The sequence below is a fragment of the Triticum urartu genome, chromosome 6, assembly GCF_003073215.2.
Source record: "Triticum urartu cultivar G1812 chromosome 6, Tu2.1, whole genome shotgun sequence".
Classification (NCBI taxonomy): domain Eukaryota; kingdom Viridiplantae; phylum Streptophyta; class Magnoliopsida; order Poales; family Poaceae; genus Triticum; species Triticum urartu.
This window is the reverse complement of record NC_053027.1, coordinates 87082503-87095692: the sequence shown is the minus strand read 5'-3', so window position 1 is coordinate 87095692 and position 13190 is coordinate 87082503. Positions and strand designations below refer to the sequence as shown.

Sequence of the window (13190 nt, the reverse complement as noted above, 5' to 3'; positions counted from 1 at the left end):
ATCAACTTCTTTGGCGCGTGACTGAAAATTTTTGGTGTTGGGGTTTCCCGCCCCAATTTCGTGTATCATTAATCGAAAACTTAAAATTGAAAATCCGCGTCTATTTCCCCGCTCCAGTTTCGCGCCCAGTAAGATTGGACGAAAATTTCGATTTGGCGGGGAGACTGAAAACTCTATTTCCCCGCTCGTTCTGAATTTCAGTTCTGGGAGTTTGGCGGGCAACTGAAAACTGTATCCTCTGAATTTCAGTTATGAGAGTTTGGCGGGCAACTGAAAACTGTATCCTCTGAATTTCAGTTCTGGGAGTTTGGCGGGCAACTGGACGAAATTTTCGATTTGGCGGGGAGATTTGTCGCTCGTTCAGAAATTCAGGTCTGGGAGTTTGGCGGGCAACTGAAAACTGTATCATCTGTTATTTTTTAGCGGTGAGATTTCCCGCTTCAGTTTCGTGCCCATCTAGCACATCCTTTTGCAATCTTGGAACCATCTACCAGGTCCTCATGTCCCGGATGGATAGTTGGATACATGGAGGAAGAAAATAATCAAAGACTTTTGAATTCCATATTCAGGCGCTCCAAGAAACTCACGGTGGCGGAGGGCCTGCCGTGGCAACCGCCGGGTAGCTGATCTGTACCCGGACATGTCGGAGCGGGGGCCGGGCCATTGAAGCACTATTCCTTGGTCACATTTTCAGTTAAGCGAGGGCGGAGATCGCCTTAGATGGCCGTGGAGGACAAACTCAGGTAAATTCTCTACAAAATCAGAATATAATGCCTTCTCAGTGGTGGATACATTGTGTAGATCATCACCATCTGTTTCCATGATACTAATCTGTACAATGAATCTTCTAAAGGGGCATAATGATCTGTTTAACTATGGAAGTATCCGCCAGCTACTGGTCTGGTGCCACAGCACAAGAGAAATCCAGACTTGCGAATTTCATCCAGATTCGGGAGAGTTAGCTCTTAAACCCAGTTAACAGCACTAATAAACCATCGGTAGAAGTGGTCAAAGGAACACTGCATTCCAGTTGCAGATTCAGGTAACAGCTCAGATGGTACAAGGTCCATTTTTAAGAAACAAGAAATGACCCACCAAATAGCTTATATCCATGACATTCGATCCATGCATGAAACATGGTATAATGCTTATGAATACAGAATGTGGCAACAAGATGAACATGGTACTTGGTACAGATACAGGGTTAAACTGGTATTACATTGCATAGTTATACAAACGCGTAGCTCTTCACATCACCTGCTCTTCTTGCTGTTCCCAGATAACCATGAAATCCGCACAGCATAGGCTAAGATCAAAGCATTTCCATTCAAAGAATTATGTAAGTTGCAAGGCAGAAATTATCAGAGGAATGCACAGAACAAATGGGCAGGGAGAAACTATGGTTCGCAGAAGTTCAGGTGATAAACACACGTGGTTCGACAGTTCAACAGCTTCCCAGATAACCGAATCATCTACTCTACCCACAACCTACCACTAGCAGTTGGCTGCTAATGCTATTCGCCGTGAACCAAGAGAGTATCTTGCAAAAATACATTAATAGCATGGCAGTGATAATGAATTTCTGATGATACCAATTACACATCAACACTATATGGCCATACTACATGAAGCAATTTTTGTGTTTACAAAGACAGTCATCGTTTCTCCATTTTCTAGAAAGCACAGACTACTAAAGGGGATTCGTAACCAACCTAGAATTATCGCAAATAATCAGTGAAACTGACAAATCATTCCGCCATCACAGAACAGCGAATAAGATTGATTCTTACCTAGTAATAATTTCTGAAAACAACTTAACAGGCAGAAGGTGCGCATAACCCAATAAATGAACCACCTTGCTGTTTCTGAATACGAGGTCCCGGCTGTTAATATTCCCACCATGAGACGATCTTACAATTCCATTCGGATGAGACCAGTGCAGGCTCGCCTCCAAACATAGCAGCAGAAGTTTTGATTAAAATGACAACCAAACACCTGATCTACAAACAGAGAATTATGCAACAAAAACAAAACCTCGAGAGTTCATAGGAGCATCTGCACTGAGAAGAGTACAGTAAAGCAAAAACGGAAGCGGTTCGAAAACCAGCACTCAAACCTTACAAACTTTTGTATGTGAAAAGATGATTGATTTTTCAATACAAGCATGTTTTGCAGTCAGCATACATTTTACATCAGTATATAAATTTGCATCCATGATGAGCGGTAATGGCTTTGATAAACCCTTTTTGCATTCATACATTTTGCAGTTTCAACATAGATAACTTAGTGAGACAAAAACAGGAAATAAGTTCTAACCAGAGATCAAGCAGCCATAAATTTGAGTCTGGACAAAAGATAATACAATTTTCGAGCATATATCCCTTCTAGAGAAGGGGCAAAGACTACACAATATTCGGGCATTAACCCTGTCTATGAGACAAGGATTTGAAAAGATCGGCCATTGACGAATCATGGACATGCTTCACCTGAAAGAACATTGCATTTAATTCTAGAACACGAGCAGTCGAAGGGATTATCCAATAAATCATGAATCTGTTTGGTTTTACCCAAACAGCTAAACTCACTTCTAAATTCAGGTTCAGCATCTCGAGAAGCTCTATCTTCCACTTGTAGCAGCCTGTGTTGATCGTCCACCCATTGAATATCGTTGCCCTTAGGGCTTGAAATTTTGATTTCCTTCAGCACTTTTGCGTTCAAAATAAAGAATTTGGCAAAGTCAGCATCTTGGTCACGGCCTTTGTAATTTTCAAACACCAATTTTTTTAGATGGATTGCGAGGCATTCGATTGGATCTAGTGGGTCACACAGGCGCACATTTTTCATATCCATCTTTGGGTGTTTCTTCAACTGAAAAAAAGAAGAGAAAGGTGCCATATGTCAGAGCCATTTCTAACCAGATTAGGTTACTATCAGCTAACTTACCTCAAAATAAAATTTCACATTGACAAGGCAATCAAAGGCGAATACTCACAGTGAAATAGAGCTTTTCCAAGCGGGGAAAGCACCTGAGGATGTTTAGAACTGCATTCAACTGAGAGCCAGAAGAGTAGAGAGCCAGAACCTTCACAGTGCATATTGAGTTTGCCAAGCTGACTGGGGACACTCCCTAAAGAAAACAATGAACATAAAAAATAATGAAATGCATGTAGGTACAGCAAATGCAAGATTCAAGAAGGTTGCTACTGCTACCTTGATGACTAGAGTTGCAATCTGGAGTGTGGATACACATGGTGAAAAAAGGCCCAATATTTTCAGTTTAGGCGCACCAATTACGCGGATAGTCTCAAAACTTATGTCCGGAGAATAAAGTGACACAAATCTTTCGAGGCAGGGAGCATCCTCAATGACTAGTTCTTGCGTGCAAGCACTACGAGCACGGAAGCCAATGCTCCTAAGAGTTAGTGAGCGAATGTGGAGGCGACGCGCAGTAAGAATGTCCCACAACTGAAGGCTCTCCAAGGCACGGCATCCAGAGAGCACCTGGTCGAATACATCCTCCGAGATGGAAACGCACCGTAGGATGAGCTGCTTGAGGAGGGGGAAACTCAACGATGGTGAGATCTCACTGGGGAAATTGCACGAGGAGGGTGGGTGCAAAGCGGGGCGCAGATGACGGCAGCAGGAAACTGAGGCGGTTCTCTCGACCATCTCCCGTAGCAGATGTTGAGCTCCTGGAGTCCGTCAAGGGCTCGGGATTGGCACCAGCCGTCGAGCTCAATGTGCCGGCTGTCTATGTCGCCGGGTGTGAACTGGATGAATGGGAAGTGGAAGCGACGGGCGGGGCCAGGGTGGTCGGAGAGGATCCTGTTGATGATGGTGGGGCGCCAGCGAAGTATGCTGCAGAGGCTGCTATTAGCCTGAAGGTGGAGGGGCGCGGAGCACCAAAGGTGGCGCCATCGGCGGGAGAGGGCCTGCGTGCGTGCGCCGTCCTTGGTGGGGAGAAGGGAGATGATGGTACCGATGGCGTCGGGGAGGTGGCTGATGGGATCCTCGGCCACCTAGTTGCCATCGTAGTTGCCACTGCGTGCCCGATTCCTTGGCCTGCTGCCAGCGATCCCATCGGATTCACGCTTTCTTGCCACGGCGGTCGGTGCCGCCTTCTCCATGGCTGGCGACTGGGGAGATCTAGGGTTTGGGCAGTGGTGGCGGAGGGACGCGTTTATTTAGAGCATGGCTAATAATAGCCGGATGCTGGCTCTGTCACATTGCCATAACATTTACAAGCAATTTGATAGCTCGCCCATAGGAGAGATAGATACTATGTCATTAATACCTGACAATCAAGGCTGGGCTATAAAGGAAAAAAGTTAGGAAATTGCAAGTTTGCCACAAGGATTCATTTTTCATTTCACGTGGCATTGTTGCAGTTAGAAATTAAAAAAACATTTATGTAATTGAAAAAGACATATGATCTGTTGCCAAAGAAAAGAGGGGCATTTGATCGGTGGTTAATTTAAGTGTGTCATATGATCAAATTCCCATGTATTCAGCCCTAAAGTGTATTCAGTGACCTATGCTTTTTTTGTAAAGGTGTGCATTCTGTATATCTTCATTGTTCTATCAAGCCCAAGTCTTATATTCTAACTAAACAACGCATGTTTCTGGCGAGTTTCGCCGGGCAGAAAGAATCAAAATCTTTTGTTTTTACTTGACACAACTGCTACAGAGATTCAACTCAAGCCGCACCTATCCCATATCAGAACTATGCAACCTTTGGCTTTTATTAGACACAACCGCTACATAGATTCAATTCACTACAGCAGCAGCTATCCCACATGAAACTATGTGTCCCCGCAAAAAAAAAAGATGAAACTATGTGGATATTTCACATCCCAATCGAGGTGAGAAGCGCAAGCGACAATAAACAAATCAATACTGGATGCAGCAACCAACTGCCAGAGGACCATAGCTTTCAAGGGGAGAGTCGACTTGTGCGTACACAAAACGTAGCAGTCATTAGATTACATTGCAGCTTTTGGCAGTAAACTAGTGTTGCATAGCATGGCCCATCAGGATTTACAAAAGGACCTGAGATTATATTTATATATATAGCAGCTATGACAAATTTGGGGTTTGGACAAAGAAATAAAATCATTGGGCATCTATCTGATCTATAAAACAAGCAAAAGACAATACAATCTTCAGATACCAACCCATGTCTTATGGTAAAACGAGCAATCAAAGCGATCCGCCACTGTCAAACCATGGATATGGTATTCTGAAAGAGAATCAACCTCATCTATAAAACGATCAGCGGAAGGAATGGGTCTTTGAAAAGTCGTGGATATCCATGTAGGCATCAACATTAATGGAACTACTTTTAATTTCGAATTGAGCAGCTCAACAAGATCTATTCTCACTTGTAGCAGCCCATGTTAATAAACCAACCGTTTGCTGTTGTAGTTTCTAGGGACTCCGAATTTCATTCCATTTAGCACTTCTGCATTCAAAATAAAGAAGCTCAAAAAGCGAGCATCCTGCCCACAACCTTCGTAATTCTTCAATACCACATTTCTTAGATGGGTCTCGAGGGATTCTGTTTGATCTAGCAGGTCATACTGGCGCACAATTTTCATATCCATCTTTAAGTGCCTATATAAGGCTGTTGCTGACTACATTCCGGTGTAGGAGTACATTATATGTCAACCAGATACTCATTATGTCACAGAAAGCAAACAAAGATGAATTTGTCACAAAAAAAACAAAGATGAATTGTCACGATGACATAGAGCTTTTCCAAGCAAGGGACTAGGGAAGGACCTCAAGACATCAAGAACTGCATTCTTTGAGGGCGAAAAGACTGGAGAGCCAAAACCTTGACGGTGCGTATTTGACAGTCTTGAGATGATGGTGCCAAGATGATTGAGACCATTCCCTAAATAAAACAATGGGCATAAAAAAATGAGTAACGATCCTCATGCAGGAACACCAAAATGGAAGATTCAATACACTTGCTGATACCTGGAAGACTTGGGCTTCATCGAGGGCCAGTTCTAGTTCACTTGAAGGACGACCAGAGAAGTCAACGCAGAAGCAGAGTGGAGCGGACCATCCTTGGCGGGGAGGAAGGCAGATGCGGATGGCATCGGGGAGGTGGCTCACGAGATCGCCGTCGCGGTCCCCCCTCCGTCCCCGCTTCCGGTGACCCCGCCGGATCTCGCTCCTGACTTCTTCGCTCGTCACTCCTTGACACCAACCACCGCTCGCCGCCCCTTATCCCTCACGGCGTCGCCCTGACGCTGGCCGATGGGCAAAGGAACGGGGAGGTCAGGAGCGGATGCCGGCCGCCGCGACGAGCAGTGATCTAAAACGCTCTTATATTTCTTTACGGAGGGAGTACAACCTAGAGGACGGATTGTCTACAAAATATCCCTAGAGGACAGATATAATAGCAACGGTAGAATGTAGATACACACTTCAACCTCTCTTTTTCTCACATCTCACATAAATAAATGATCATATCTGGCTACACAAATTCCTGGTGCCACGATTCATGTCACATATTCCATCCATGAACGAAACAAACTGAAAGCAAAACAAAACGGAGTGAAAGATCAGGCGGAGCGAGCTACCGAGCTTACATGTTTAGACAGGATCTCTGTCCAACTTTAAATTTAAAATCTGACAATCGTCTGAGCACTTCACATGGTTTGTGACAACTGATGCATCTGGTGAATGGTATCAAGGCATTATGAACCACTACATATGGTTCCACTTCCACGCAGCATATGTTCCGCATTATGCATCTGGTAGTAAGTAGTAAGGCATTTTCTAACTGAATTCAGGGAAACACCTAGGAGGAAACGGCCCACTTATCGGTATTACGGCAGAACTCTTGTTCAACATGACATCCTGATGTAAATGTCTCCATATGCAGTTGAGTCCTCGACGTGTTCTCTGCTATTGCCAAAAAAGACAAAATGGTTAAGAAATATGCCAATAGAGCTGTCAGCCAAGTATCTGAAGTTTTACAGTAATAGACAAGCAAAGGGATGCATGCACTTTGATTGACATCTAAAATCTATACACTGGAGAAAAGAGAAGCCCTTATTGAAATCAAACACAATAAGCAATCAGCTACAGGGTCCGGCTAACATTTATTTCGGTGCCGCTTCCATATAATATTGCAAGTAAAAATTGACCCTCCATAACCTATCCTGAATCTAGAACCATGCATGTCGCTGCCATGGGAAGTGAAAGGAGTCTCTAATTCATGAAGTCAGTGCATAGATTTTAGATTTCAATCGAAGTGCAAACCAACAACACATGAGGCAGTAAGCAAAACGATACATGGTGTGTAAATGGCAAGTTAGCAACCAACTGCCACAACAGAGTTGCTGTCATGCAGACATGACACTGACTTGTAAATTCATAACTGGGAAAAAGCAAAATCTTCTGATTCCCCCCCTTATCTAAGGAACACCTTCCAGCAAGAAATGTAAAACAACTCCCAAAATTGACCGTAGTGAGCAGGGACACTGCATATGCACTAAACTAAAGATTTTGTTCCATTTCTCTCCCTTTAATTTCAACAGAGCAATACACATGCTTATGAAAAAAAGCTGACTAATAGGTAATAGCCTAATAAATAGTACCTGACTAATAGGTAATAGCCTAATAAATAGTACTCCCGCTGTAAACAAATATAAGACGTTTTAGGTCACTAGCTTATACATATCTTATATTTGTTTACAGAGGGAGTAGTAACGAACAAGCCATGCCTAAGTAGGAAGATAAAATAAGAAAAGAATTGTGTAGCCTGATCATGTTGCAACTTTTGGCAGTAAATTATTTTTGTATGGCATACCCTGTCGGAAATTACAGAGAAATTTCAGAGTTTAGAATGCAAATAGAGCAGTCATAATAAGTTTAGGTTTTGGACAAAAAATGAGAGAAGTGCATATTACACCCCTCAATTCTAGCCCTAGTCTAATATACACCCCCCAACTTCAATACCGTCTAGTTTACACCCCCCAACTCTCAAAACCAGCTGAAATTCAACCCTCCCCTCCCTGTTGACCGGTTTTGACCTAGTTGACTAGGTGAACAGTAAATTCAAAAGGAATATTTTTTTTAAAAATCATTCTTCTAACCGGGTGAACAGTAAATTCAGAAAAGTTTTAAATAAAAATAAACTCAAGTGTCCAAACAAGTTGAAAATTGGCGCGGACATCACGCACTGAAAATCGTCCATGCAAAAATAATTCAGATTTTTTTCAAAAATTTAGTATTTTCTTGAATTTACTAATCACCCGTTAAAAAATCAAAACTGTTTGTTGAATTTTATTTCCAACTTTTTTTCAATTTACTGTTCACCATTGAAAAAACAAAATTATTTTCTGAATTTTTTTAGTTACTGTTCAGCGAGTCAATAGGTAAAAAATCAACTGGGTCAAAACCGGTCAACGGGGAGGCGAGGGTTGAGTTCTGGCCGGTTTTGAGAGTTGGGGGCTGTAAAGTAGACGGTATTGGAGTTGGGGGATGTATATTAAACTAGGGTTAGAGTTGAGGGGTGTAATATGCACTTCTCTCACAAAAAATCAAGACAATCTTCAAGCATTAATCTTGTCTACAAAGTGAGGAAAAGACTATGATCTTCAGGCTTTAACTCCATCTACAAAACGAGCAGTCCAAGGAATTGGCCACAAAAAAATCATGGATATGCTTCTTCTCAAAGAGAATCACCTCATTCAGAAAACAAGCAGTCAAAAGGATCGGTCAATGACAAGTCATGGATACACGGGTAGTTAATGACATCATCCAAACCACATTTGAAATCAAATTGAGCGTCTTGAGAAGCCCTATTCTCCACTTGCAGCAAATCCAGTTGAATAGCCACCCAGTCACTGTTGTTGTTCTTAGGGACTCCAAATTTGATTTTCTTTAGGACCACTGCATTCAAAACAAAGAACTTGGCAAAGCCAACATCTTGCTCACGGCCTTCGTAATTCAGTATCACCATTTCTTTGAGATGGGTCCCGAGACATTCGACTGAATCTAGTGGGCCATATAGAGACACGTCTTTCACATCCATCTTTGAATTTTTCTGCAGCTAGAAACAGAAAGAAGATTGCATATGTCAAAGCTGGTGGTAACTAGACTAGATTACATGCCAATCAACTAGATTACACGCAAATCAAATATCCATGTTGAGAATAGCGAAGATGAATACTCACAACAGCGTAGAGCCTTTCCAAGTAGGGGAAGCACTTGAGGATGTCAAGAACAACATTCAGTTGAGGGCCAGAAGTGAGAGCTAAAGCCTTCACAGTGTGCATCAAGTTTGTCAAGCTGATCGGCATCGTTCCCTAGAGAAAACACCGAGCGTAAAAATGTATTCTGCAAAGGAATGTGCAATGCAAGATTTGAGAATCTGCTGCTTCTACCTGAAATACTGCGACACCAGCTGACAAAGGGCCTAACATCTCCAGTTTAGGTGCCCGGATGAACTGAATAGTCCCACCGCCTCTGCCTCGAGAAGGTAGCAGCAACCTTTCAAGGCGAGGCACATCCTCAATGACAAGCTCCTTGTGACCAGCACAAACGGAGAAGCCAACGCGCCGAAGAGTCGGTGAGCTGATGCGGAGGTGGCCGGCGATAAAGATGTTCCAGAGCAGCAGGTTCTCCAAGGCCTTGCAGCTAGAGAGCATGCCGTGTAGGAACTCCTCCGACAAGGAGACGTAGTGTAGTGTGAGGTCCTTCAGGTAGGGGAAATTCGACAGTGGCACGACCTCTTTGGAGAAATTGCAACCGCCGATTTTGGCCACGACGAGGGTGGATGCCAGGCGGTACAGAGACGACGCCAGCGCGTGATCCGTCTCGGGCCGCGGCGACGGGCGCACGAAGCTGATGTCGAGCTCCTGGAGGTTGGTGAGGGCTTGGGAGCCGAGCCAGCCGTCGACCTGTGCGTAGCTGTCGCCGAGGTGGATGGAGGGGCAGCGGAAGCGGCGTGCGGGGCCGGGGTGCTCGGAGAGGATTTTGGAGAGGAAGGAGGCGAGCTCACTGAGGTTGGCGCAGAGGCTGGGGGCGACCTCGAGGTTCAGGGGGGCGGAGCGCCAGAGGTGGCGCCAGCGGCGAGAGATGGCCTGCGTGCGGGCGCCCTCCTTGGTGGGGAGGAGGGAGATGATGGTGCCCAGGATGGCGTCGGGGAGACCGCTGATGATATCGCCGTAGCAGTTGTCACTCTGACCCCGCTTCCGTGGAATGCCTCCGGCGGCTCCGCCGGGTTCGCGGTTATTGGCGGCGAGTGCCGTCGGCTTCTCCATGGCCGGCGGCCGGTGAGACGGAGGGTTTGGTCGGTGGAATGGGGGACGAGGAAATCGGGAGTCGGGCCCGTGGGTTTGTGGGCTTTTTGTCTTGTTTTTCTTTGAGGGCTTTACTCGTTTTTTGTAGGCAATTGAGGGCTTTACTCCTGAAGCATACCCACGCAGGGCTGGCCAAATGGGCCGGCCCGGTACATGCTAATCGTGCTGTGCCTAGCAGCCCAGGCACGGTCCCTCAACTAATCGGGTTGGCACGCCAGCCCGCCAGGCACAGTAGGCACACGTGTTGTTCGGCCCACTAGGCTGTTGTCTGGGCCATTTTTTTAGCTATTATGCTGGTTTTAGGAATGCGGAATCATAAGGAATGATAAGCATCAAGCTAATAGCTCTGAAATTGAAAAATCATGGACTACTTTCTGGAAAACTATTGTACCAGCAAAAGATAAACGTGTTTTTATGGAGGTTGTCCAAGAATTTGCTCGCAACAGAGGATGTTCGCAAGCATAGGAAGATGTCACACTATGACCAATGTTTCGTGTGTGGAGCTCAAGACTCGTGGAGGCACGGTCTCCTAGAGTGCACCATGGCGCGTTGCGTATAGGTTCTCGTGGACCATGATTTGTTAGAGCATATGATTGCAACACCAGAACCAGACGCTAGGAGTTGGCTCTTTTCTATGATGGATGTTCTAAGTCACGACGAATTCACTCGGATGACGGTGACCTTGTGGGCGATATGGTATGCAAGGAGAAAACTCATTCATGAAGGTATTAATCAGAGCCCCTATGAAACTCATACATTTGTCACAAACTTCATCTCTGAGTTGGATCAAATTTCGGGTATACATGAGCCCACAACAGGAGCTGGTTCTACATGCAATAATATGCAACGACGCTGGATCCCGCCAGATGAGGGACTAGTGAAGATAAATGTGGATGCCGGAGTTTCAGTGCAACACAATGCAGGAACCGCAGCAGCCATCTGTCGTGATTGTGACGGTTCCTATCTTGGGTCGTCAGTGTTAGTTATCCAGGACATATCGGATCCAGCTAGTTTGGAAGCTTTAGCTTGTCGAGAAGCTCTTTCACTGGCGCAAGACTTGGGTTTACAACATCTCCAAATTGCATCAGATTGTAAACAGGTTGTGAACCATATTCGCCAGGGCGTGGGAGGAAGCTATGGAAGTGTTATTAGAGAGATCCTAGAAACTGTGAGAAATTTTACTTCTTGTAATTTTGTTTTCGAACCTCGAGCTTCAAATACTGAAGCTCATAGATTAGCTAGGTCAGGTACTTCTCTATCTTACGGGCGCCATATTTGGTTGGGCACGTCGAGTGACCCAATCGCATTTCCTGTAAACATTAGTATTGCTCAATAAAGACCTAGTTTTCTTGCTAAAAAAATCAAGTTATACTATGCCCTTGTTTAGCTGTATTGCATCACATATCGCAGAACACCACAAATCATCAGGAACTGGGCAATAAGAAATTTGTTTATTTCTGAAGTGTGCATTCACACCAAGTTATATTCACTTGTCTCTGAACTCACAAGCTATAGTCTGCAATAAATAAGCTCACAAGCTACAATTTGCAAGTACTTGAAACATTAAACAGAAACAATAAATTTAGAACGTGGTCCTTGTTTTCTATGCAACGGGTTGTGCTCGCTACCCACATGAGTCTCTTGCAGCAGGCGGACGTCGTCAGGTGGAGCAGCAAACAGCTGGATGCGGACGCGGTGCAGTAGATGGTGTGCAGTTTGTGGCCAGTGGCGGACTCGCGTCGGGGACCGGCAAGAAGGTTGGTACACTAAATCGTGGTGGATTCCGCCATGGCCGCCGAACGGATCACTGAGGGCGTTGAGCCATTTGAGGCGAACATGCATGAAGGAAGACAGACGGCCATCGTCATTGGGATCATCAAGCCATGGAGCCGTTTGAGGCTGACAAACGCGGAGGTGGGCCATGCATGGCTGCCGTCCAAGGATTCATGGGTCCGTCTTTGAAAGATCGAGAAGAGGGGTCTAGAGGGGGATTATTAGACTCTTAACAAGTAAAAGTGACAATTTTTAAAATTCTTCAAGTTAAGGTTGAGTTTAGCTCATGTTAATAGGCACACAATACATTTTACACAAGCATAGCAAGAGTATGGGCAGCGGCATGAGTAAATCATGCAAGTGCAAGAATGTAAAGGGATGAGAATTTGAAAGTGCAAACTAATGGAGACGTGGAGATTTTTGGTGTGATTTCGATAGGTGGTGCTATCATGAGTCCATGTTGATGGAGACTTCAACCTGCGAAGGGTAATGGCTGCCCGAGTCCACGGAGGGCTCCACCCACGAAGGGTCCATAAAGAAGCAACCTTGTCTATCCACCATGACCATCGTCCACGAAGGACTTGCTTCACTCGGGTAGATTTTCACGAAGTAGGCGATCTCCTTGCCCTTACAAACTTCTTGGTTCAACTCCACATCATGTCCGAGGCTCCCAAACGACACCTAACCAATCTAGGAGACACCACTCTTCAAAAGGTAATAGATGGTGTGATGATGATGAACTCCTTGCTCTTGTGCTTCAAATGATAGTCTCCCCAACACTCAAATCTCTCTCAGATTTGGCTATGGTGGAAAAAGGATTTGAGTGGAAAGCAATTTGGGGAAGGCTAGAAATCAAGGTTCAAATGGTAGGAATAAAATCTCTTAATCTCAACACATGAGTAGGTGGTTCTCTCTCAGAAAATAAGTAGTGAAAGTGTAGGCACATTCTGATGGCTCTCTTTCTTAGTAAGAGGGGGTGAAGGGGTACATATAGCCTCCACACAGAATCCAACAATTACACACTTTTGACTCAACTCGGTGGCACCGATCAGAATTCTCTGTGGCACCGACCTGTGTAAAAGACATGAACGT

The 13190-nt window shown here is 44.8% G+C and overlaps 1 protein-coding gene across 4 annotated transcripts; it reads right to left on the bottom strand.

The window, feature by feature from the left end:
• Positions 1–999: 999 nt before the first annotated feature.
• On the bottom strand, positions 1000–10335 carry LOC125515262 (FBD-associated F-box protein At4g10400-like). 4 transcript variants are annotated; one of them, XM_048680701.1, is made up of 9 exons: positions 9408–10335; positions 9198–9329; positions 8707–9073; positions 5983–6918; positions 5782–5896; positions 2993–3127; positions 2586–2868; positions 1791–2486; positions 1000–1306 (listed from the first exon to the last, which is right to left on the bottom strand). In XM_048680701.1, the coding sequence occupies exons 1-3, from the start codon at positions 10284–10286 to the stop codon at positions 8708–8710; spliced, it is 1377 nt and encodes a 458-aa protein (XP_048536658.1). In that variant the 5' UTR covers positions 10287–10335; the 3' UTR covers positions 1000–1306; positions 1791–2486; positions 2586–2868; positions 2993–3127; positions 5782–5896; positions 5983–6918; position 8707. The 4 variants fall into 4 exon arrangements, with proteins under 4 accessions (XP_048536658.1, XP_048536657.1, XP_048536659.1 ...); XM_048680700.1 differs by having other exon boundaries at positions 1791–2868; XM_048680702.1 differs by having other exon boundaries at positions 1791–2868; positions 3027–3127.
• Between the last annotated feature and the right edge of the window lie 2855 nt (positions 10336–13190).